General features: G+C 40.8%; 1 protein-coding gene across 2 annotated transcripts in view; it reads left to right on the forward strand.

The window, feature by feature from the left end:
- LOC126235887 (transport and Golgi organization protein 6 homolog) overlaps positions 1-21,905 on the forward strand; it is a 107,869-nt gene that overhangs the window by 32,065 nt on the left and 53,899 nt on the right. The window contains exons 4-8 of one of the 2 annotated variants that reach the window (XM_049944815.1): positions 7,078-7,515; positions 10,181-10,411; positions 11,932-12,015; positions 12,339-12,675; positions 20,569-20,759. In XM_049944815.1, the coding sequence (XP_049800772.1) occupies positions 7,078-7,515; positions 10,181-10,411; positions 11,932-12,015; positions 12,339-12,675; positions 20,569-20,759 (1,281 nt within the window). The remainder of the gene's footprint in view (positions 1-7,077; positions 7,516-10,180; positions 10,412-11,931; positions 12,016-12,338; positions 12,676-20,568; positions 20,760-21,905) is intronic. The other variant, XM_049944816.1, reaches the window with a different exon arrangement.

Below are 21,905 nucleotides of genomic sequence, written 5' to 3' on the forward strand. Positions count from 1 at the left end.
CATATGGGGAAGGACGCCTTACGTGGTGCATGAGTTATCCATAGTGCCCTTAGATTCGATCTCCTTAACCTCTGGTCATGGCTTTACATCTCCACCTGCAATTCAACTATATGGGTGAGGACACTTTCTGGTGTATGCCATCTTCTTTTGTTGTCTCCTGTCCTCTTTTGCCCCCATGACTATTGGATTTCTCTGCACCCAATATCCAGCACAGTAGCTAGTCCGTTGTGGTGGAGCCGTCATGTACCCCTTGGTGGTAGCCTCCTGACAACACAGGGATCACACTGCTGATGCCTGAGCTGTAAACTCCCCACATATGCCAAGGAGTAAATGCCTGTCTTTGTGGGGCATGAGGACTCCCTGCAATGGCCATCATGCCAGGTGGCCTTCACTGTGGCTGGGTGGCGTCCGTGGGGAGAGCCCCTGATCGGAGTGGGTGGTATCAGGGTGGATGACCCACAATGAAGCAGACTACGTCATCTCTTGCTGGTAACCATGCAAGATCGAGTACAATGTTTACAGATATGCCCCTAAATCATTTGCCTCCCTCGCTACACCATGACAGGAACGCAGGGCTACAGAAAGAAGAGAGCAATATTTGCCTCACTATTTAATCTGTAGCAAATGGACGGGGACTCCTTTCTACCTATGAAGCCTCAGTTTTTTGTTGAACATCTTGAGGATAAGTTTGGGGAAGTGACAGCGCTGTCCAAGATGAGAAGCGGTGCAGTCTTGATTCAGACAGCATCCCCAGCCCAATCCCAGGTGTTACTCGCTTGTGACCAGCTGCGTGATATTCCTGTTTCCATCACTCCCCATAAAAGCCTCAACACGGTCGAGGAATTTATTTTCCATCGTGACTTCTGCTTGCACTCTGATAACAAGCTCCGCACCTACCTAGAATGGCGGGGTGTTCATTTCATCCGGTGCATTTACAAGGGACCCAAAGGCAACTGGGTTGCTACTGGTGCCTTCATCTTGGCCTTTGAGGGTGATTCATTGCCTGAAAAGGTCAAGGCGATGGTTTACCGCTGTGATGTTAAATCATATGTCCCTCCCCCTACGCAGTGCTTTAAGTGCTGGAAATTAAGGTACATGTCTGCCCGCTGCACTTCCAACGCCATATGTAGAGACTGCGGACGTCCACTGCATCCAGATACTCCCTGTGTGCCACCTCCTACTTGTATCAACTGCGGAGAGCAGCACTCCCCTGCTCGCCAGACTGCACAGTACTCCAAAAGGAGCGGAAAATCATGGGGTGCAAGACCCTGGACTGGTTGACTTACCAAGAGGCTAAACGTAAATTTGAACGATTACGCCTCGTTCGGTTGACATCCACATATGCTGCAGCTACATTACCATCACCATCACAAGTGCCTGTCATACCACACTCTGTGCCATGAACAGTGGGCCCTGCGGGCCACCAGAATACATCTTCCCCCTTGGTGGTAGGGGGAAAATCTCCTCCTATTACTCCCAAAGTACCTACGTTGAGACAAAGTGCCCCCCCCCCCTCCCTCGCCCAAATGCAGGGGACAGTGCCCCCCCCCCCCCTTCAGCTGGAGAAGCAACAGCCTCCTCTGGCTCCTCTCGTGCAGAAGGTGTCCCTTAGGACCCTCTCTCCCAACTTATGCCACAGCAGACACTCACCAGTGGCTAACAGAGCCAAAAGCTGCTGGACAAAGAGCTTCACGGTCTTCCTCCATGCATGAAGCTACTTCGGATAAGTTCTTCCAGCAAGCCCCTAAAGAGAAGTGAGAGGGCAAGCAAACAAAGAAGTCTGCTAAGAGAAAGGACCCTCCGGTGGCCCCAACACCACCGCTCCCTACCTATTCTGCACCTGCGGATGAGGTGGAGAGCGCAGCATCCTCTGAGGACCTAGATCTCACTAATGCCTCATCCACAATAGGAGTGGATACAAATACTCAGTCAGTTGCAGCAGATGACCCTGAGGCATAACCTGCCTCCTTGCATGTTTCATGTCTTCCCAGACTCATGATAACGTCATCCTCCAGTGGAATTGCTGCGGTTTTTTCCACCAACTGGGTGAGCTACGGCAACTGTTCAGCTTTACACCTGCTTTCTGCATTACCCTCCAGGAAACCTGGTTCCCGAAAATGTGGACCCCTGCTCTTCGCGGCTATAGGGGATATTACAAGAACCGTAGCGACTATAAGAGAGTGTCAAGTGGAGTTTGCGTCTATGTCCTGAGTTCAGTATGTAGTGAACGTGTGCCCATTCAAACACCTCTTGAAGCTGTGGCTGTCAGGATAAGGATGACACAGGAAATAACTGTCTGCAACATATAGGGTCAATCCATATGAAGTGAAGTGGTCCAGTGACAGTTGCTTGACCATTTTTAAATATTTTAATTTTTTATATGTGATTGCTCTATATTTGAGAAGTTCAAAACAGTTTTTAAAATAATTTATCTTGCACCTTTACTGGATGGTGGCCATTTTTATTTGTAGGCACATGACGATTTTTCAGTCTGGAGACATAAGCGAAAATTTGAAAATCTCTGCACTGGGTTAAGTTACAACATTGCAATTGACATGATTGCTTTTAGAAAAGTGTCCTCTACAATATTGTCTATTATACAAAATAACCAGTCGAAATGACCTCCAAAGTTTGGTATCCAAATTTTCAAAAATCCACTTTTTAGGCGCAAAAATAACAAACAAGAAGTGATTTATGAGAGTTTATTTTTTTCCTGTAGTTAGATATCATACATTACTAGCCTCATATAGAGGAAGAACACTTACAAAGGTTTCCTTAATTTTTTATGAATTTTTGAAATTTGAAAATTTTCATCTTGTGTAAAGGTTAGGGTTAGTTATCTCAGGGGGACCGAATATAAAAATATGATTTTTCACAGATGCTATATGATAGCAACGTACTGTAAAAATTTCAACATTGATATCTGACTGTGAACAAAGATATGAATTTTTGAAATGAGGAAATAATTCGCATTACTCTACAGCAAATCTTATGGCTGTTGCCTATTTAAATGGTTTATTGTTTCATTGTAATAAAATTTGTGACGTATATTTATTTAACACTATCATCCAATGTTCATTTAGTTTGTTTTTAATAATTCAATGTTAAACAATAGGAGCTTTCATTTTTGTTTTGTGGTAATAAAAATTTACTTTTAGGTTTATTGTAAATAAAGAAGTACATTATTGCTGGGTGTGGCATTTTAGAAGTGCTTTATTGCTGGGTGTGGCGTTGTTGTAGTCAGTCTGTTGTGAAACCTCTGTTAGAGTGGATGTACATACTTCATTGAGAATGTAGAATGTGTTATGTGCTTTGTTCTGTGTGTAATTTGTAATTAATTTTGAAAGATTAACTGGAATGCAATAAGATGGGTGAACAGTGCTGTGTTGGACAGATAGCAAGTGAAGTGAGTCACAAAACAGTTTTCTCTATGAGGTCGCCACCCTCTCTCCATTTTAACTCTGTCACACTTTCTTTGCATTTGTTTGTCTTTGTGGTCATCTTTTCCCTACGTGTGTTCATCTTGCTTTGTCTCTTTGGGGTGGACATTTTAATGTGTTGCAGAGTGGCTGGCTCATCCTCTTTTATTATTGTGAACAGCCAGTCCAGACCATCTGCTCTATGGTTTTAAAACCTTTTTCTGCTTTTCCTTGTGGTGTATGATTTCCCCATATTTTGTTCATTCCATTCGTTTTCTTTTCAGCTGTGGTGCTGGGTGTTTCTGTACCTTGAGCCTTGCTTGCGTCAGGCAAAAGGGGGACTGATGACCCTGTAGTTTGGTCCCTTTATACCCCAAACCAACCAACTAAAGTTCATCTCCCTTGTGTAGATCTTTTACATACTCCTTCCAACTTTCCCTACTTTATTGTTTAGGACTGATTTTTCCATCTGAGCTGTTGATGTTCATACAGCTGCTTCTCTTTTTTCCAACAGCCTTTTAATTTTCCTGTAGAAGGTATCTATCTTCACCCTAGGAGTACACTTTTAAATCCTTACATTTGTCCTCTGGCTATTTTGCACTACCTGTCAATCTCATTTTTTAGACATTTGTATTTCCTTTAGCCTGCTTCGTTTGCTGCATTTTTATATTTTCTCCTTTCATCAGTTAAATTTAGCATCTCCTTTGTTATGCAAGGATTTCTATTAGGCCTTGTATTTTTACCTATTTCATCGATGCTGTCTTGACTATTTCACCTCTCAGAGCTACCCATTTTTCCACGGTATTCCATTCCCCTAGTCTAGTCAGTCATTGCCTAATGGTCCCTCTGAAACTCTTAGCAAGCTCTAGTTTCTTCAGTTTATACATATCCTGTCTTCTTAATGGCCTACCTTTTTTCAGTCTCTTTAGTTTTAATCTGTAGTTCATAACTAACAAATTGTTATCAGAGTCCACATCTGCTCCTGGAAATGTCTCACAATTTAAAAGCTGGTTCTGAAATCTCTGTCTTGCCTTCATATAAATCAGTCTGAAACCTTCCAGTGTCTCGAGGTCTCTTCCATGTATACAACCTTCTTCCATGGATCTTAAACCAAGTGTTAAAGGTGATTAAATTATGCTCTGTACAAAATGCTGTCATTTGACTTCCTCTTTCATTCCTTTAACCCAGTCCATATTCACCTACAATTTTTCCTTCTCTTCCTTTTTGTGCTATCGAATTGTGGTCCCCTATCACAATCAAATTTTCATCTCCCGTAACTATCTGAATAATTTCTTTTATCTCATCATACATTTCTTTAATCTCCTCATCTGTGGAGATAGTGGGCATATAAACTTGTACTATTGTGGTGGGTATTGGCTTTGTCTATTTTTGCTATGATAATGCATTCTTTGTGCTGTTCATAGTAACCTATTATTGTTAGTATTTATATATGTTAAAATTTTTTATCAAATCTGTACTGCTTTGTATAAGTAATCCTCCATTGCATAGAATATATTGCGTAATAGGTACTTTTTATCTGCCTGTTTAAATAAGTTTTAGCAATTTTTGTAATATCCTTGGGTGATTTGTTGTATAATACTTTGTAGGAAATGCTGTTTTAAATTTATTCTTTCTGGGTAAATAGAAGTTCAGTCTAAATATTGTTTCATGGAAATGTGCGAGCCATTTGAGCAGTCCCCCCCCCATACTTGCATATCTGATTTACTTAAATAAGGACTGTCCTTGCAATGTCTTCTTCAGCCCTGTAATTCTTGTGGCCTTAATCTCCACTAGCCTTTGCCCCAACATCCCCCTCCATCACTGCTCCAGCACCAAACACACCTGTCCTGCAGCACCATCGTCTTCTCTACATCGTCCCTCTTCCTCCTGCAACACCCTCTTATCTATGGCCTCCTTCCTTTGTTACATCTCCCCTCCCAATCCACTCTTCCACATTGTGCACAGCATGCAACTCCCCCTGCTTGAGACCAGACAGAGTTCACTGGAGCCACATCCCTATCCCGTGCACCTGCTGCCTCTCCCTCTCAATCATCTTCCACCTTGAATCAAATCATCTCGGTTTTTAAGCCACGTCAATTCGAATTAAATTCTTGAGCTTTCAATGGCTGTCTCTGAGGCCAGCCAGAGACAGTGGTCTTGTGTGTGCGCGCATGTGCGAATGAGTTGCTTTTGCATGAATGTGCATGTGTATGTTGTGTATTTCAGAAGGAGGCCTTCTGGCCGAAAGCTTAGGTGTTTAGCAGTATTTCTGTTGTGCCTGTCTATGACTCAGCATCTCTGCTATATATTGAGTAGCAATCTATCCTTTTCATAATATTGTCTTGATTTATGAGTAATATGTTTCATATTAAATTTTTGTCTTTGGTTTTATTATTCACGGCTTGGTGCCAGGTATTGAAATATTACTGTGATTAGCCCTCGAGTGGGTGCACCTTTTTTGTAATACAAGCGAGCGTGTGGCGTGCTTTGGTTACATGTAAAGAATAGCTGTCTCTGTTACCATGGTAAACATGGATGAGCAAACTTGCAGTTTAATTTTAAACTTTCTGGCAGATCATTCTGGAGTTTAATTTTAGTTTACTTTATATGAGCTAAATCGCTGCTTAATTAAACAATAATAAAATATAATTTCATTATATTACTCTGCTGCTGCGTGCAACTGTTATAGTGATGAGCCACTTGAAGCATCAAACAGTTCAGTTGGCAGAAGATAACAGCCATCCGGTTATTCGATTGCTAATTATCTCATAGACAGCTGCCTCATAGAGGGGGTGTGCCACTAGCATGAAACCTGGGTCATTTTCTTGCAAGGGTCTTAATATTTTTTTTTCTTTTTTTTTGTTCCCCCCCCCCCCACCCCCCACCCCCCACCCCCACCCCCACCCCCCCCTCCACACGTAGCTTGCTGTTGCGTGTTGCTGCTGCTCAATTGGGCATATGACAGCACAGCTTACCATTGTATTGGCTGAGGCAAGAATAAAGGAATAGGTATGGGCTTGCAATTGTAAAACAACAGTGGAATGGTACAGGGCAATGTTGTTTGTGGACTGTACACTTATACATAGGTGCGCCTACTTGAGGGTCAAGAAATACTTTTGAAGGCAACTTCAGATATACAACTGCTACCTGCTATATCATTTGGTATAATTCTTCACCAGATGTGTTTCTTAGTAAGTTACTTAAAATACTTGTAACTGGCACTCCTATACTTCTAAGAGCCGATATGTTAAAGGATGGTGATGATGATGATGATGGTGGTGGTGATGATGATGATGATGATGATGATGATGATGATGATGATGATGATGATGTAACCTCTTGGTAAAAATATGGACAGTGTAGGAAAAGACAGATGCCTACTTAGTGTAAAGAAGACACGCGAAGTTGCAGAGAGGCACAATTAAAAGACAATTACATAAAGCTTTCACCCGTGGCCTTAATCAGCAAAAGAGAAACACAGACAATTCGCACTCACAAGCAAGTATACCTCATGCACACGACTGCCAATTTCAGCATCTCGGGCTGATAAGTAGTGCTCTGTCTTTTCCTACAGTGTTGATATTCCTACCCTGAGTTTCCATTGTTTGATTTAACCTCTTGGTAAACTATTTTGCATAGTTTCATTAAAGTTTTACAGCATCTGTTTTTTCAGAAGTATGAGCGGCTGGCTGCAGTTACAAGAGGCCTGCTTGTGTGCGCCGAGAACCCATCCTTGCGCCAGATCATTGTTTCGCACCATTTGGGTGATCTCATGGCTGCTCTCTCCCAGCTGAGCTTTGTGCCACTGAAGAAACCTGCAGAGCCACCACCACAAGCATCAACAACTGTTGTGGCAACGACCACAGTGGCAGCAACAGCAGTAGTAGCGTCATCTGGATCGGAAGCAGCTCAGCGTGAGACAAATTCAACAAATGGCCCGAGCGAAGAGTTTGTGATGACACCTGAACTATGGGTGCGCCTGCAGAGAGACCGTTCTCAGTTTCGTATATATTATTTGTCTTTCATCTGGGAAATGTACCAACCACTCGTCATCAGGGAACTTCTAATACTGCATGGTGCTGCTGGATTAAAGAGAGTGAGTATGAGACTTTACTTCAATACTACACGTTTCTTTTTTGTGTGTCATACATTGATTTTAAGAGCATTGTGAAGTGTTGCTTCACCAATACATGTTGTATTCTGCAAGGAAGGACTTGAACAATAAATGTGGTAGCAGGGGAAGATAATATGCAATCCATGACAGAGCATATGCGGAAATAAACAGGTTGCAATCTTTGCTGTTACTGCATAATACGTTAGGTGAAGGGAATGATCCCAGTGAGCATAAATTAATGAAATAGGTATGTTGCTCTGCTACTAATATTTTACAGTTGTTACTAAAAGGTGCGTGTGTGGTGTGTTTCTTGGCAAACACTGCTTACCTGTTGGAAGTACTGAGTCAAATTAAAATCATTTTAATTAAATATAATTGTGTTAGAATACATATACAACTTTTGCAATTAAGTAAACAATGCAGTTCTACATAATAAAATACAAACTGAGAGTCAGAATATTATAGTTGATTGACTCTTCTAACATTACACTTATCATCAAACTGAAACACAGGTATATAAATAACCTGGTCTTTTGGAGCTTCAGGAGATATTACTCCCAGTACTGCCAACAGAAACACAGAAATAAATGACAGTATGCTTGGCATTTGTAACCACAGGTTCCTTTTAGGGAGAAACAAGGGAATCATTGTAGAGTTTGGCCTGAAGAATGGGTGTGGGAGACAGTCCACCTAGAGCATAAGTGAAGAGATAACCGGGAACCAGAAAGGCCGTCTAAAGTTAAATGGTTGCATCTAATACTATTTCAAATGCAGATTTGTGTTTCCTAAGTACTAAGAACCTGCATCTGCACTACTTGTACAACAGCTACATGTATACTTCAAAACCCATTATGCAGTGATTTGTGCATGGTGCTTCATACCAATATTACCAACTCTTTTGTCCTTTTCCCCATTGCATATGAAGCTGGGTAAAAGTGACTACTCAGTACATGTCCTAATCTGTTATTTTCCTGAACCTACATTAAATACACAGTGCAGGGAATAAAACTGCAATATCTACTTCCACTGTCGGTTCTTAAAATCTGCTGAGCAGAGTTTCACAAGAACAACATAACTTTCCTCCAACTTTTCCTATTAAAGTTCGATGGTTATCTCCATTAGACTTATTTAAGAAATATGAAGACCTATTTTGTTGCCACTGACATATAATCTTTATTCAGAATGTGTCTTCCAAAAAGCTCTTGAAAATGTTGAAGAATGTATGTTCTTGAATAGAGAGAAGATGGACAATATCCATCATGCTGATGATGCTGTAATATTTGCTGACAACTTAGTCTTCAACATCTTCTGTCCCTAGTTAATGAAAGTAGTGAGTGCAAAGACCTAGAAACAACAACAATAAAACTAAATTAATGATCACCTGTAAGAAAGACATATCAAACTGCAATCTAAACATTAACAACAAAAGGTATAACTCACAAATTAAAGTCCACATGAAGAAAGCCAGACCCAAGTTTTGTAAAATGACTAATGTGTAAAAGAGCCATCACCTTTCAATTGAAACAAAATTGATATTTGTATGTTTACCATCCTTTTCTATGCAGCTGATAGGGTACCCACTGTGAAGATGGGGGAGACATGCTCCACTAGTTCACTGTCAATGTTGCAGTTGGATTCGTTCAGGTTTTTTTCTTTTTATGTATATCATTTATGTCTGTGGACATTGAAAGAGATGTCTAATACACAAAGCGGAAATGCTGTCGAAGTTTTTCTGCATTTCCCTGAAATCTACTAGGGGCTATACTTTACTATCTGATAACAATATTATGAAAAGGAATGTTGCCACTCACCATGTAGTGGAGATGCTGAGTTGCAGAGTGGCACAACAAAAAGACTGTCAAAGATAAAGCTTTCGGTCCATAAGGCCTTTGTCAAAAATACACACACACACACACACACACACACACACACACACACACACTACTACAGTCTCAGGCAACTGTAGCCACACTGCTTAGGCAACAAGAGAAACAAAGGAAAGAATAGAAAGGAGGACAGACATTTAGCATAGTGATGCATAAGAAAATAGTGGCAGTGTGGCTACAATTCCCTGAGACTGCAGTCGCGTGCGTGTGTGTGTGTGGGGGGGGGGGGGTCTTTTTTTGTTTTGATGAAGGCCTTAAGAGCCGAAAGCTTTATTTGTGACAGTCTTTTTGTTGTGCCTATCTACGACTCAGTGTCTCCGCTATGTGGTGAGTGACAACTTTTCTTTTCATAATATTGTTACATTCCATCCTGGATTTTCCATTGTTAGATTACTATCTGATAAATTATTTCTATACATTGAGAATGTTAGTGACCTTACTGTGCATCATTTGGGGGACATCCAGTTTTCTTTTTGATTCTACTGGCATTCACTATGTACTGGGTTGAGTCAGTCATATATTCTTAGAGCCAGTCTCTCACCTGTGAGGATACTCTGTCTGGCCAAATCTTTCATATGTCAACAGTGTGGTACAATGTCAGACCTTTTGAAAATCTGCAGTGATGTTATGTATCTGTTCACATTCATACGTATATTGCCTCTTAGGTATTAGTGTCTTGATGGGTTATGCATTAACAAATTTCATTATGTTTTAAGCTTAACTTCTGTGTAAGTGTTGTGATCATTTTTGAATATGTTTAGTTGCAGAATTGTGCACGCACCAATCCTCCAACATGGCTTAAGAAATCTTGCATCATACTGCTAATCCATTGCATAATGAGGCCAAAAGGCGTCAGTTCTCTTATACGTGCAATTTGTGATGCTGATCCAGATACTGGTACTGATTGGAGTAAACTGGAGACAGTTGTTAATCTTATAACGACTGTTCATACGTCTGATCCAGAAAAGTATAATAAGAATATATGTTCCCAGGTAAGTTTAGTGACTTTCTCAAAAATTCCATTAATAAAAGCAGTAACTGCTGTCAGCTCCCCCCTCCCTCCCTCTCCCCATTCCCCCTCCCTCCCTCCCTCCCCTTCCCTCTCCCACATATGCCCTCCCCCCTTCTCCTTCTCCCCCTCTCCCCCCCTTAAAGACATGAAAAAGTGTAGTTATGCAGCTACATCTACATTCTGCTAACCCCCTTGAATTGCATGGCAAAGTGTATGTCTCGTTGTACCATGTATTTGGGTTTCTTCCCATTCCATTCACCTATGTAGTGCAGGAGGAATGATTCTCTGAATGCCTCTGCGTGTGCTGTAATTATTCTCATCTCATCCTCACAATTCCTACGTGAGCGATAAGTGTGGGGTTGTACTATATTCCTGGAGTAGTCATTTAAAGCTGGTTTTTGAAATTTTGTCTGTAGTCTTTCTTGTGATAGTTCACATCTACCTTCAAGTGTCTGCCATTTCACTTTCTCCAGTATCTCTGGGACACACTCCCATGGGTCAAACAAATCTGTAACCACTTGTGCTGCACTTCTCTATGCATTCAATATTCCCTCTTAGTTCTATTTGATGTGGGTCCCACACTCTTGATGAATTTTCTAGACTTGGTTGCATAAGCGGCTTGTAAGCAATTTCTTTTGTAGGCTGACTGCACTTCCCCTAGAATTTTACAAAGAAACTCAAGTCTGCCATCTGCTTTACCCACAACTGAGCCTATGTATTCATTCTATTGCTTATCTCTACAAAGTGTTACACCCAGGCATTTCTTAGAATTAACTGATTCCAACAGTGACTGATATAGTAATAGGATACTATGTTTTTTTCATTCTGTGATGTGAACAATTGTACATTCTGAACACTTAAAACAAGTTCCCATTCTTTGTGCCACTTTCAAATCTTATCAAGATCTGACTGAATATTTGTGCAGTTTCTTTCAGACAGTAATTTATCATAGATAACTGCATCATTTGCAAAAAGTCTGAGGTTACTATTAATATTGTCGGCAAGGTCATTGATATACAACATGAACAGTAAAGCTCCCAACACACTTCCCTGGGCACACCTGAAGTTACTTTTACATCTGACAGTGACTCTCCATCCAAGGTAATATGCTGCGTCATCCCTACCAAAAAGTCCTCATTCCAGTCACAAATTTCACTTTATTCCCAGTATGACCATACTTTTGACAATAAGCAAAGGTGTGGTACTGAGTCAAATGCTTTTCGGAAGGAAAAAGACTCAACTCTGCAGAAAGGCTTTCTTCTTGACTGTTATTTGCTGGTCTGTTCTTATACCAGTTACCTAATGAAGCAGCATTATAGAGTGACAGTTCACTTTGCAGCTTCCATGTTTTGTTGCTATTCTGTTACTTACTGATCATAGGAATAGGTATTGCAACCTTTGTATAATAAAGTAAGTATACATTCTTTCTGAAAGTGCATTACTGTTGAATGAACTTCAGATAAGGACAGTGACATACTATTATTATTTCACTTCTTACAGTTGGTGGAAATCTTGAAAGGGTCTGATAAGCTTCCAGGTTCTGTGGGACAACTCCAGTTAATGATTGCTGTTCGTTGTATTGAGGTAAGTGCTGCTTCATTTTGCTTCCGAGGATGGGAAATGATAGGAAGTATAAGGCAAGAAAATGCTTATGGTTTTTCAGTTGTATTCTGTTACTCACTTTTTATATGAGGAAGCATGCTAAAATTTGTGCTTCAATAGACATTAAAAATACAAATGGTGTAGAGCTAACTTGCAGAAGCATAAGCATAAGCACAGTTAAGAGTAGTGGGGCTGCTGTAGTTGTTCGTTGCCAGAAGTAGGAAATACTGTTAGAATAAACTTCATGCTGCATAAAAGGTTGACATATTTCAGCCTCTATTTTGTATCTCTCGTTCTTACTTCAGGCACTGTACAAGAAAGATGAAGAACTCATTCGCAGACATGTCCTTGATATCATTCTTAAGCCACTGCTGACGTGTTGCGTTCCACCAAGCAGCATTGCCTGGGAGGATAGTGAAGTAGAGGAAGATGATACCATAGATGAAATGCCAATTATGAATAGTATTGAAGGCATTGGCCTCTTGGATTCCACAGATGATGAGGCAGGGCCATTGTTAAAAATAGAGGAGAAGATGGAAATCTTGGAGGAATCTGAAACAGAACAAGCAGAAGAATCAGAACAATCTACAACACCAGTGGAGGTAGTTCCCTCACCTGATGCCACTGATGAAACGGATAAAGGTTAGTTACGTGGTGGCCTGATATGTTGTTTCTTGCTTTTGCATGTTATTTATTTTCTGATCATGGATGCTTAGCAGCCTCTCCTGAATTAACTTTAAACACACTTCTCCTTTTTATTGCTTTCACCAGTTTTGAATAACATGTATTTAACAAGAGAAATGTTCATGTTTAATTTTTGCTTTCATGTTATTCATCTGTACAAACATGATTTGAATATTTAAATATTAATGACATTTATCATCGGCTGCATTCATTTTTAAAATGGGATATTTTTGAAATGGATGTTTGAAACTTCAGAAAATTAACTGGATGATCCTAGAAGTGTCTTGAGATTAAATGCAAATCAAAACAGAACTGAAGAACCCGAGAATTTTTAGGATCAAAGCATATATGTGGATGGAGCAAGATATGTTGGTGGGGAGGTGGTGTGTGTGATATTGCACAAAGCTTTTTGACAAACTTCAGTTTACAATTTGATAAGTTCTTCCTGCTTTTTAGTAAATAAAACTTCATCTTTTTCAGGTCTGTTTTTTCTAATCTATGATGTGATGACAACTTATTTAACATAATTATTCCTGTCGGTGAAAGATGTTTTTAATTTTCTTCCTCAGACTTTTCTATACTTTTTCAGTTAATTGCTTCTGTGTGATTTATGGTGTTCCCAGATTCCCCCTACAATAGTAATTGAGACAGTTCTGCCACTTGATCTTTCTAGCTTTTTGCAGTGCATCTAATCTAAAAACTCGTTATATTAAGAAACCATACAAATTTGTGTGCTGTCCATTACAGCCTTTAACCATGCATTTCGACAGCTATCACTTCTTCCAAACCGAAAAAATGATACTGTCCAACCCGGCCACCAGTGAATGGCATATCTGCTGTGAGGAGAATTCTCTTTCCCTGTATGCTGAAGATCTCACAAAGACCTACACAGGCAGGCACTACCACCTCCAACCTTGTCCACAAATGGATTTCTGGTGCTATAACCTCATTCATCCCTAATGCCCCCACCACCCCCCAAGAATAAACTGCAAAGGAATGCCCCCCTTGTCACCAAGTATCACTCCTGACACAAGCAACTGAACCCTGTCCTCCTCCAGAGTTTTGACTATCATCTTGCCCAGAAATAAGGCACATCCTGAGAACAGTCATTCGCGATGGCATTGTCATGTAAAACATTCTCGGACTTCTTACCATGGCTGTTCAGAGTAAAACCTTGATCTTTTAACAATTTCCAACATCATCTTCATCAGGAGTAACAGTTACTCCTGGTGTAGATTGTGGTGAAAATCTTCGAAAGCTCAAGGTTTTACCCTGAATTGAAGTGGCAAGAAGCCCAAGAATGTTTTATACAAGGGACATCCTGCTTAATTTCCTTCCTACATTTCATAAAGTGGCATTCTGTCACCCAGCCAACCAACGCAATCCTGGTCAATCCATATGCCCCTTGCACTCTCAAGCCCTTGCCACAGGGGTCACATTGCTGTGGAAGACCCAGGTGCAAGATCTGTCTGATTCACCCACCTAGCACATCCTGCTCCAGTCTTGTCACAGTTTTAATCCTATTCCATCAGAGGCAAGGCCACATATCAAAGCAACCATATAATACACCAGCTCCGTTGCAGTAACCACACAGCATTTTATGTGGCATGACCACCAATCAGCTGTCCACCAGAACGAATGCCTACTGCCAAACTTTGGTCAGGATTAAAGTTGATCACCCAGTGGCTTAACAAGCTGCTGAGCACAATGTGTTGGAGTTCAGTGGTCGCTTCACAACCCATGTCATCTGGGTCCTTCCATCCAGCTTCAGCTTTTCTGAACTATGTAGATGGTAGTTACCCTTGCAGCAGGTATTTGGATCCCATAATCCTCCTGGCCTTAATCTCCACTAACCCACTGCCCCACACACTGTACCCAACAGTCCTGTCTCCCCCTCCCAATCTACACCTGTACATCATCTTTATGTTGCACCACACCTCACCAGTTCTGACGTCTGTGTGACACATGACAGCTTGTGCACGTGCCATCCCCCCTTCAGCATTCCTAGCTAAAGATTAGCTTTACGCATTAAATTTTCTTACACTGTACTGTATGGATTATCAACAGGAGAAAAGACACTAAACATGAACACAGTACGTAGTGTTTCTGTTAGTATTGAGCACTGGTTAATATTTTGATGACTCTTTTACAGTAGAATAAATACGAAAGGTTAGTATTCACTGACTGTTTCACACAAGAATAAGCACAAAACAGAGCAGTGCATTATGGGACTTCTGTTATGAAGTTACAACTACTACTCCAGTGGAAGACTCTGCAGGAGAGACGCTCAGTAGCTTGGTACGGGCTTTTGTTAAAGTTTCGAGAACATACCTTCACCGAAGAGTCAAGCAGTATATTGCTTCCTCCTACGTATATCTCGCGAAGAGACCATGAGGATAAAATCAGAGAGATTAGAGCCCACACAGAAGCATACCAACAATCCTTTCCACGAACAATAGACTGGAATAGAAGGGAGAACCGATAGAGGTACTCAGGGTACCCTCCGCCACACACAGTCAGGTGGCTCGCAGAGTATGGATGTAGATGTAGATTCTGCTTCTTATCCATTGCTGTTGGATGTATACACTGGTTCATTCTTAACTTTCTGTACTGTATAACATTGGTAAATTGTTTGCTAATGGATTTGTTAGCTTTCTGTTACGTTTTACGAGACTCATAAGACACTGCTCCTGTTTGTGTGTATGTGAAATTGTTAGTGAAAACCAATTGCTGTGGTAATAATGCCCCATGCTAAAAGAAACAAAATGCCCATTACCCATGCTCATTGACTTTGCCTCCCCCACTGGTCTACCATTGCAACCTAATCACAGGGAGACAAAAAATGGATTTGTTATGAGAGTGAGTCCCTGGCTGGCTGATATTCCCTATAGTATCACAAAGCAAGCTGTAGAGGTTTTGTCACTTTATATCCTTTTCTTAGGGTATTTCTACAATCTTGTGAATGCCCACAAACTAAGTAGCTTCTATTTTTCTTTAATTTATTCCTTCTTTCTTTTTTTCATTTCTGAAATAGTTGTTTGGAAAAATAATGAAAACCATGAAATCACATTGAATGATTGAGTGCTCAAATGAATCTTTTGTAATTTGTGGTCTACAGAGAATCTATATCTAGCCTCAGGCAGCCACTTGGTGGTGCTGGCAGTTAGTGCCCACATATAGAGCTGTTTCAGTGGGATGGTTGTATGTAGCGGTTGGTCAGAAGGTTTGTTTCTGTATTTCTGATTAATAGTTTTGATGCATTGCTGCCTACCGATAATGAGAGTGTAGCCAGTTTGTCTTGCCTTTCATGTTCAAGCAGTGGTTTCTTTACCTGTGAAGATAGAGACAACAAGAGGGGAAAGAAGGGGCTGGTAGTTGTAGGCAGTTTGAATGTTAGGCATACGATTGGCCCCTGTACGGAAGTAGTATCACAAGAAGAGAAAAATTCAGATTTGTATTTGGACTGTATCCCATGAGGAATTGTCAGCCAACTAGAGGCGACCATTCTGTGAGCAATTGACAGCACATATTACAGTCAGCTGTGGATTGTCAATCATGTCAGCTTCAGTAATATGTTGCATACGATCAGATACTGTTGCCAGCTCTTTCTAGAAACTCGTGCAGCTGGTGAAGGCAGTTAGCATTATTCCTGGGGTCTCTGCATGTTAAGTGTATTAGAATGTACTCTTGTGTGCAGTAAGACTTCACTGGATTTTAGCTAACTTATCGTACAGTAGAAAATATTGAATATACTTACACTGTGAAATATGTGGCAAATGATCTGACTTTTCAGAATATAATAGTTAGGAAGTTATTGTAGTACGATTGGTATAAGTAAACACCATTAATTCTTCAGACTATGTGCAGCGTGCCACAGCAGTATGATTTGCAATATCTACCACTTGATTTTTGAGGACTCATTGGTTGATTGTCAACAGAAGCACTGCAGTACACCTAGACTTGTTATTTTTATCGATACCTTTTCCTCACACAATGCCACGTCATGTGCAACTAAGCACTGCTTAAGAGCAAAGTAGCTTTCCTATGAATGTATACAGACAGCGCACTGCAGAGAGTAATTTTAATATTAAACAAACACCGTGCCAGGCCAAGACTACAGTTAGTGAAAGTTCACATGTGAGCTCGAATAGAAGTGACACTGGCACACAGCAGCAGTTGACACCAATATACTAGTGCGTTGTTGACATAGCAAACTACTTCCTACACCAGGGGCGGGCAAACGTTGCACGCGGCTCATGAGCGCACAGCGCTGCACGTGTGCTGCTCGCGTGCAGGCGTCGACCGGGGCTGTGGCGACAGCCAGCAGGTTGCGGCAGTGTAGTGACAGGCTATGCTGCGGACGTTGATGCGAAGCGAGCACTATGTAGTGAACGTTGTATTTCAAGAAACGGAGAAGTTTTAAAAAGTAATGCGAGAATCATTTTTTCTTTGTGCAAAAACGTGAAAATTCGAAATGTTTAATATGTGGCAGTATTCTCGCTGTTCAACGGAAGTTTAGTATTGAAGGCCATTATAATAAATTTCACAAGGACGAGTACAATTTATTGTTGGATTCTGAGCGGATGGGGAATTGACTGAGCTTAAGAAGACCGATCTGACGATACCAGATGAATCTGTCGTAGTTGGCCGGCCGGAGTGGCCGAGCGGTTCTAGGCACTACAGTCTGGAACCGTGCGACAGCTATGGTCGCAGGTTCGAATCCTGCCTCGGACATGGATGTGTGTGATGTCCTTAGGTTAGTTAGGTTTAAGTAGTTCTAGGGGACTGATGACCACAGCGGTTAAGTCCCACAGTGCTCAGAGCCATTTGAATTTGTCGTAGTTGCTGTTGTCACGAGAGATCTGCGACTTTCTCTCATCATGTCTCTCATCTAACTGATCTAACATTTTATGGAGCACTGTTTTCAAGTTTTCAGGACGACAACAATAATAGCCCAGCGGTATGTGAAAGTTATAAGACTGCGCTTAATATAGCGAGAGCTGGAAAACCATTTGCTGAATTAATAAGTCTCGGTTAAGAGCAAACATCAGTGATGAAAATTTACGTAACTGTTTGTGTTTGTCTGTATGTAGAAATTTAGTTCCAGATATTAAACATATTGTAAACTCCACCTGTGATAATTAAATAAAACGTATCGTAGGTAATAGGTACTCTTTCAAACCATGATTTCTTTCAAGCACTCCTACTAACCTTATTGATTCACTCAATAAAGCAAGCTAGGAAACAAAACGCATTACAGAGGAAGGAGCGGACAGAAGGTATGGTGGGGATGGGAGATAAGTGGGTGGCCAGCTTGCCCCTGTGTCCACGCAGAACACCTGTTAACTGCACGCGTGCAAGTGCACCGCCCATGTGCAGGATTCCTACCCACCCCTGTCCTACACTGTTGATACAAATGAATATCCTCTCTCGTGCTGTAATAAGATGATGGAGATTAAGCTACATATCTCACAGCAGAAAATTTAATTTTTTGAAATAGGTATTTGATATTAAAAAATAGAAAATAAAATACTCCACTAAAATAGCAGAATAGTTAATTTTTTAAAATATTCATGAATATTCATTAATTAAAACTTCCAGGCTGAATTGCTGTGGTCCATATATAAAACTGCTTCTCCTTCCTGACATTTCGTTGCCTACTGCGGGTAACATCTTCTGAGGTGAGTCGACGACTGGCTGCGAGGCGCTGGAGGTCCCGCTTATATAGAGCGCTTAGATGGCGCCACCACTCATCACGTGCTTTCGACTTTAAAACTGTCTCTGGCTAGTGCCATCTGTCTCGATTATAGGTAATCAATAGTCACTTCGTTGGTGCAGAGTCGACCACCATATCGTGTCTAGTTTTAATCCTTCTTCTTTTTTATTAAAATTATTTTCCTGCTTGTAGATCTCTATAGCTTCTCTATACATGCAGGTATAATAATGTGAGGTCCTAGCTATCACGTTTGTCTCAATAAATTTTATTTCGTGATCACCGTCTTTGAAAACGTGTTCATCTACAGCTGATTTGTCAATTTGTCCCAATCTACAGTTCCTTTTGTGTTCCGTTAGGCGGGTATTAACACTCCTAGTTGTTCCAATATAAACCACGCCACAGCTACACGGAATTTTATACACACCTAAGGGGTGTCGTGCGTCTTTCACCGATCTTAAACTTTCACAAATTTTCTTGGTGGGTCAAAAGATTGTCTCCACTTGAACTTGGCCAAAACTTTCCCAATACGGTTTGTGATGTTATGAATAAATGGAAGAAAAACTTTTCCAGCCGACAGTGGTTGTTGTCGTGTATTTTCGGACACTTTTCTTCTAGGTTGGAGTGCTCGATCTATTTCGTTGTCAGTGTACCCATTTCTCTTGAAAGCCGTGTGCAAATGGCTTAATTCATCCTGCAAATAAATTGGCTCACAGGTGTTATTAGCCCTGTCCACTGAAGTTTTTATGACTCCTCTCTTCTGCCTAGGATGATGATTTGAATCCTTAGGTAGGTAACGATCGGTGTGTGTGTGTGTGTGTGTGTGTGTGTGTGTGTGTGTGTGTGTGTGTGTGTGTTTCCTATATACCTTGTGCCCCAAAGTCCCATCTGACCATTTAATAACCAATACATCCAAAAAATTTAGTTGTCCATTACTCTCTTTCTCCATGGTGAACTGTATATTTGGATTGAAACTGTTTATGCACCAAAAAATCACTCAGTTCCTCTTCAGCATGATTCTATATCACAAAGGTGTCATCCATGTATCGATACCATTTCAAAGGGCTGTTTTTGGCCGACTGCAGCACTTGTTGTTCGGAAAATTCCATAAATAGATTAGCAATAGCAGGGCTCAGAGGGCTACCCATGGCCACCCCATCAGTTTGTTCATAAAACTCGTTGTTATATTGAAAATAAGTCGAGGATAGACAATGTCAAAACAAAGCTATTATATCAGTAGGAAACACATCAGCTATGTAAGAAAGAGCTTCGTCAACAGGGACCATGGTGAACAGGGATACTACATCGAAACTGACAAGGATGTCACTTGGACTAACTGTGATCTCCCTCAGTTTTTCGATAAAATGCATGGAATTTTTAATATGAGTGTCAGTTTTACCTATATATGGTTGCAACAAAGAAGCAAGATATCTAGCCAGCTCTTGAGTAGGAGCCCCAATGGCGCTTACTATCGGTCTCAATGGGACATTAGGCTTCTGTATCTTAGGTAACCCATACAGTCTAGGAGGGTAAGCTTCCATTTTGCAAAGGTATTTTTTATCTTCTTATCTTGTTGACACAAATGAATATACTCAAGCATGTTGTAATGTGATTAATGAAGTCAAACTACAGATCTTAAATGTTGTTAAACAAAATACTGGGTAGCTTTATGGTCTTTGTGCACACAAATTCATCCGAGACATATTTGTTGGCTGTGAGGCACAGTGTTCAGAAAAAGCTTGATTACTTCATGTATATTTAAACATTTGTTGAAAGAATTTACTTTTGCTCTTTCTCTTAAGTTTGTAATCGCAAAATGATAGCTGGGCTGTCTATTCCTTAGCTTTAGGAGCTACAGCTCCCAGCACAGCCAATACACACATCCAGTAATTCCTGAATTTAACTTACGTAAGTCTACCTGCTCCTCCTCTTTCTTTTCCCCAGTTGGTATTTAAGATGGTTTACTTTGGAAGAAAATGTTTGTTGTAATGAGAATTAGTGTCATTTGTACATCACTGTGTCCCTAGCATCGATCTTCCTTTAGTTACTGTCCTTGTGCCTCACGTGCTTGTTAAGTCTGTCTTGAAAGATTGTCAGTAGCTGTCGAGTGCCCTCTGTAGTGCATGTTTTTGTTACAGAGTCACGCAAGCTTATTGTACCGGAGGAAGAACTAACACTGTGCATAGTGAACATGCACCGGCTGTTTGCAGAACATGTCAGTGGCTCCTCAGAGCCTGCCCTGCCGCCAGTGTCCTATGCCAGCTTTACACCTGTGTTATTTGCCCTCTACAAGAGAGTATACTCCAGTGCATGCCATTACAAATCTAAAGTAAGTAGTGTCATAAACCTTAATAAATACTTTTCATGTGGTATGAAGTCATGATAGTCTGAATATAGTGAAAAAAACTTTAACTGAATTCTGGAGAGCGTTTTCAGAAATATTTGATTCACAGATTGTAATTAAAGCTGTCCACATTCTACAGTATTCTTGTACTGCCATAAGTTTGGTCTATAATTAATAAGACGAGCAAAACAGTATTGAACCTGCAAACGAGGTGAATGTGCTATTTGTTCCAGATGTCTTCACATGGGTTTCAACTCACTAGCATAACAAGATGATTCACACTGAATTTTCCATGGAACAATTGTTTTGAATGAATTATGAAAGGAGTAGGGACCTGAAAAATGTGCTATTTTGTAATAAATGCACATGTAGATGCAGGTTCTGACTCAATTTGCAAAAATGTGAAATTGCGGAGTTGCCTAATAATATAGCAAATTATATCCGGAGGGACCATTTTATGAGACAGTTTTAAATACCTTTATATTCTCCAAATAAGTATTGAAAATGTAACCAATTTTCAGTTACTGGTGTTTCACAATAAGTCATACCTGCCCATGAATGCGATGACATATCAGTTTGCTCCTAAGTTCTGCTGTGGTCCCACATCAATTGTTGGCAGTGGAATGATCTCTCCATACATACAATGTGTGGTAATGTAGGACTCGGCCGTGGCATCTAGCATCATAGACCCGATAAACATGTATGTTTTTTAGCTAGCTAAAATTTTTATTGTGGTTCACTGTAGCACTTTCAGATGAAAGGTGGGTAGGTATGTTGGTTTGACCTACATTTGCTTAATATACCACTGCAGGTCAGGCTTGAACTACCTCCTTCATGACACTGGCCAGCTTGGCAAGCAATTGTGCAGCAGCCATTACCAAATGCTTTGTGTACTCAGCTTTGCTTTGGGTTGTGTGTGTTGCTTGTTGTTTACTTTTCTCGTTTTGAAATGAGTGAAGACACGTGCTAGCCCCTCGTGGAGCTGGAGTACGACTCCTGTAACACCAGAAGGGATTAGGGATTTGTTTGATTGTGTCAGTTCTGTTTCCACAGAAGCAGAGACCATGGATGTAGATTTGACAGCCCACTGAGAAGGAGATGGGGTCCCATTTCCCAAACTGCCCATCTCCC

Source organism: Schistocerca nitens, chromosome 2, assembly GCF_023898315.1.
Source record: "Schistocerca nitens isolate TAMUIC-IGC-003100 chromosome 2, iqSchNite1.1, whole genome shotgun sequence".
NCBI classification, from domain to species: domain Eukaryota; kingdom Metazoa; phylum Arthropoda; class Insecta; order Orthoptera; family Acrididae; genus Schistocerca; species Schistocerca nitens.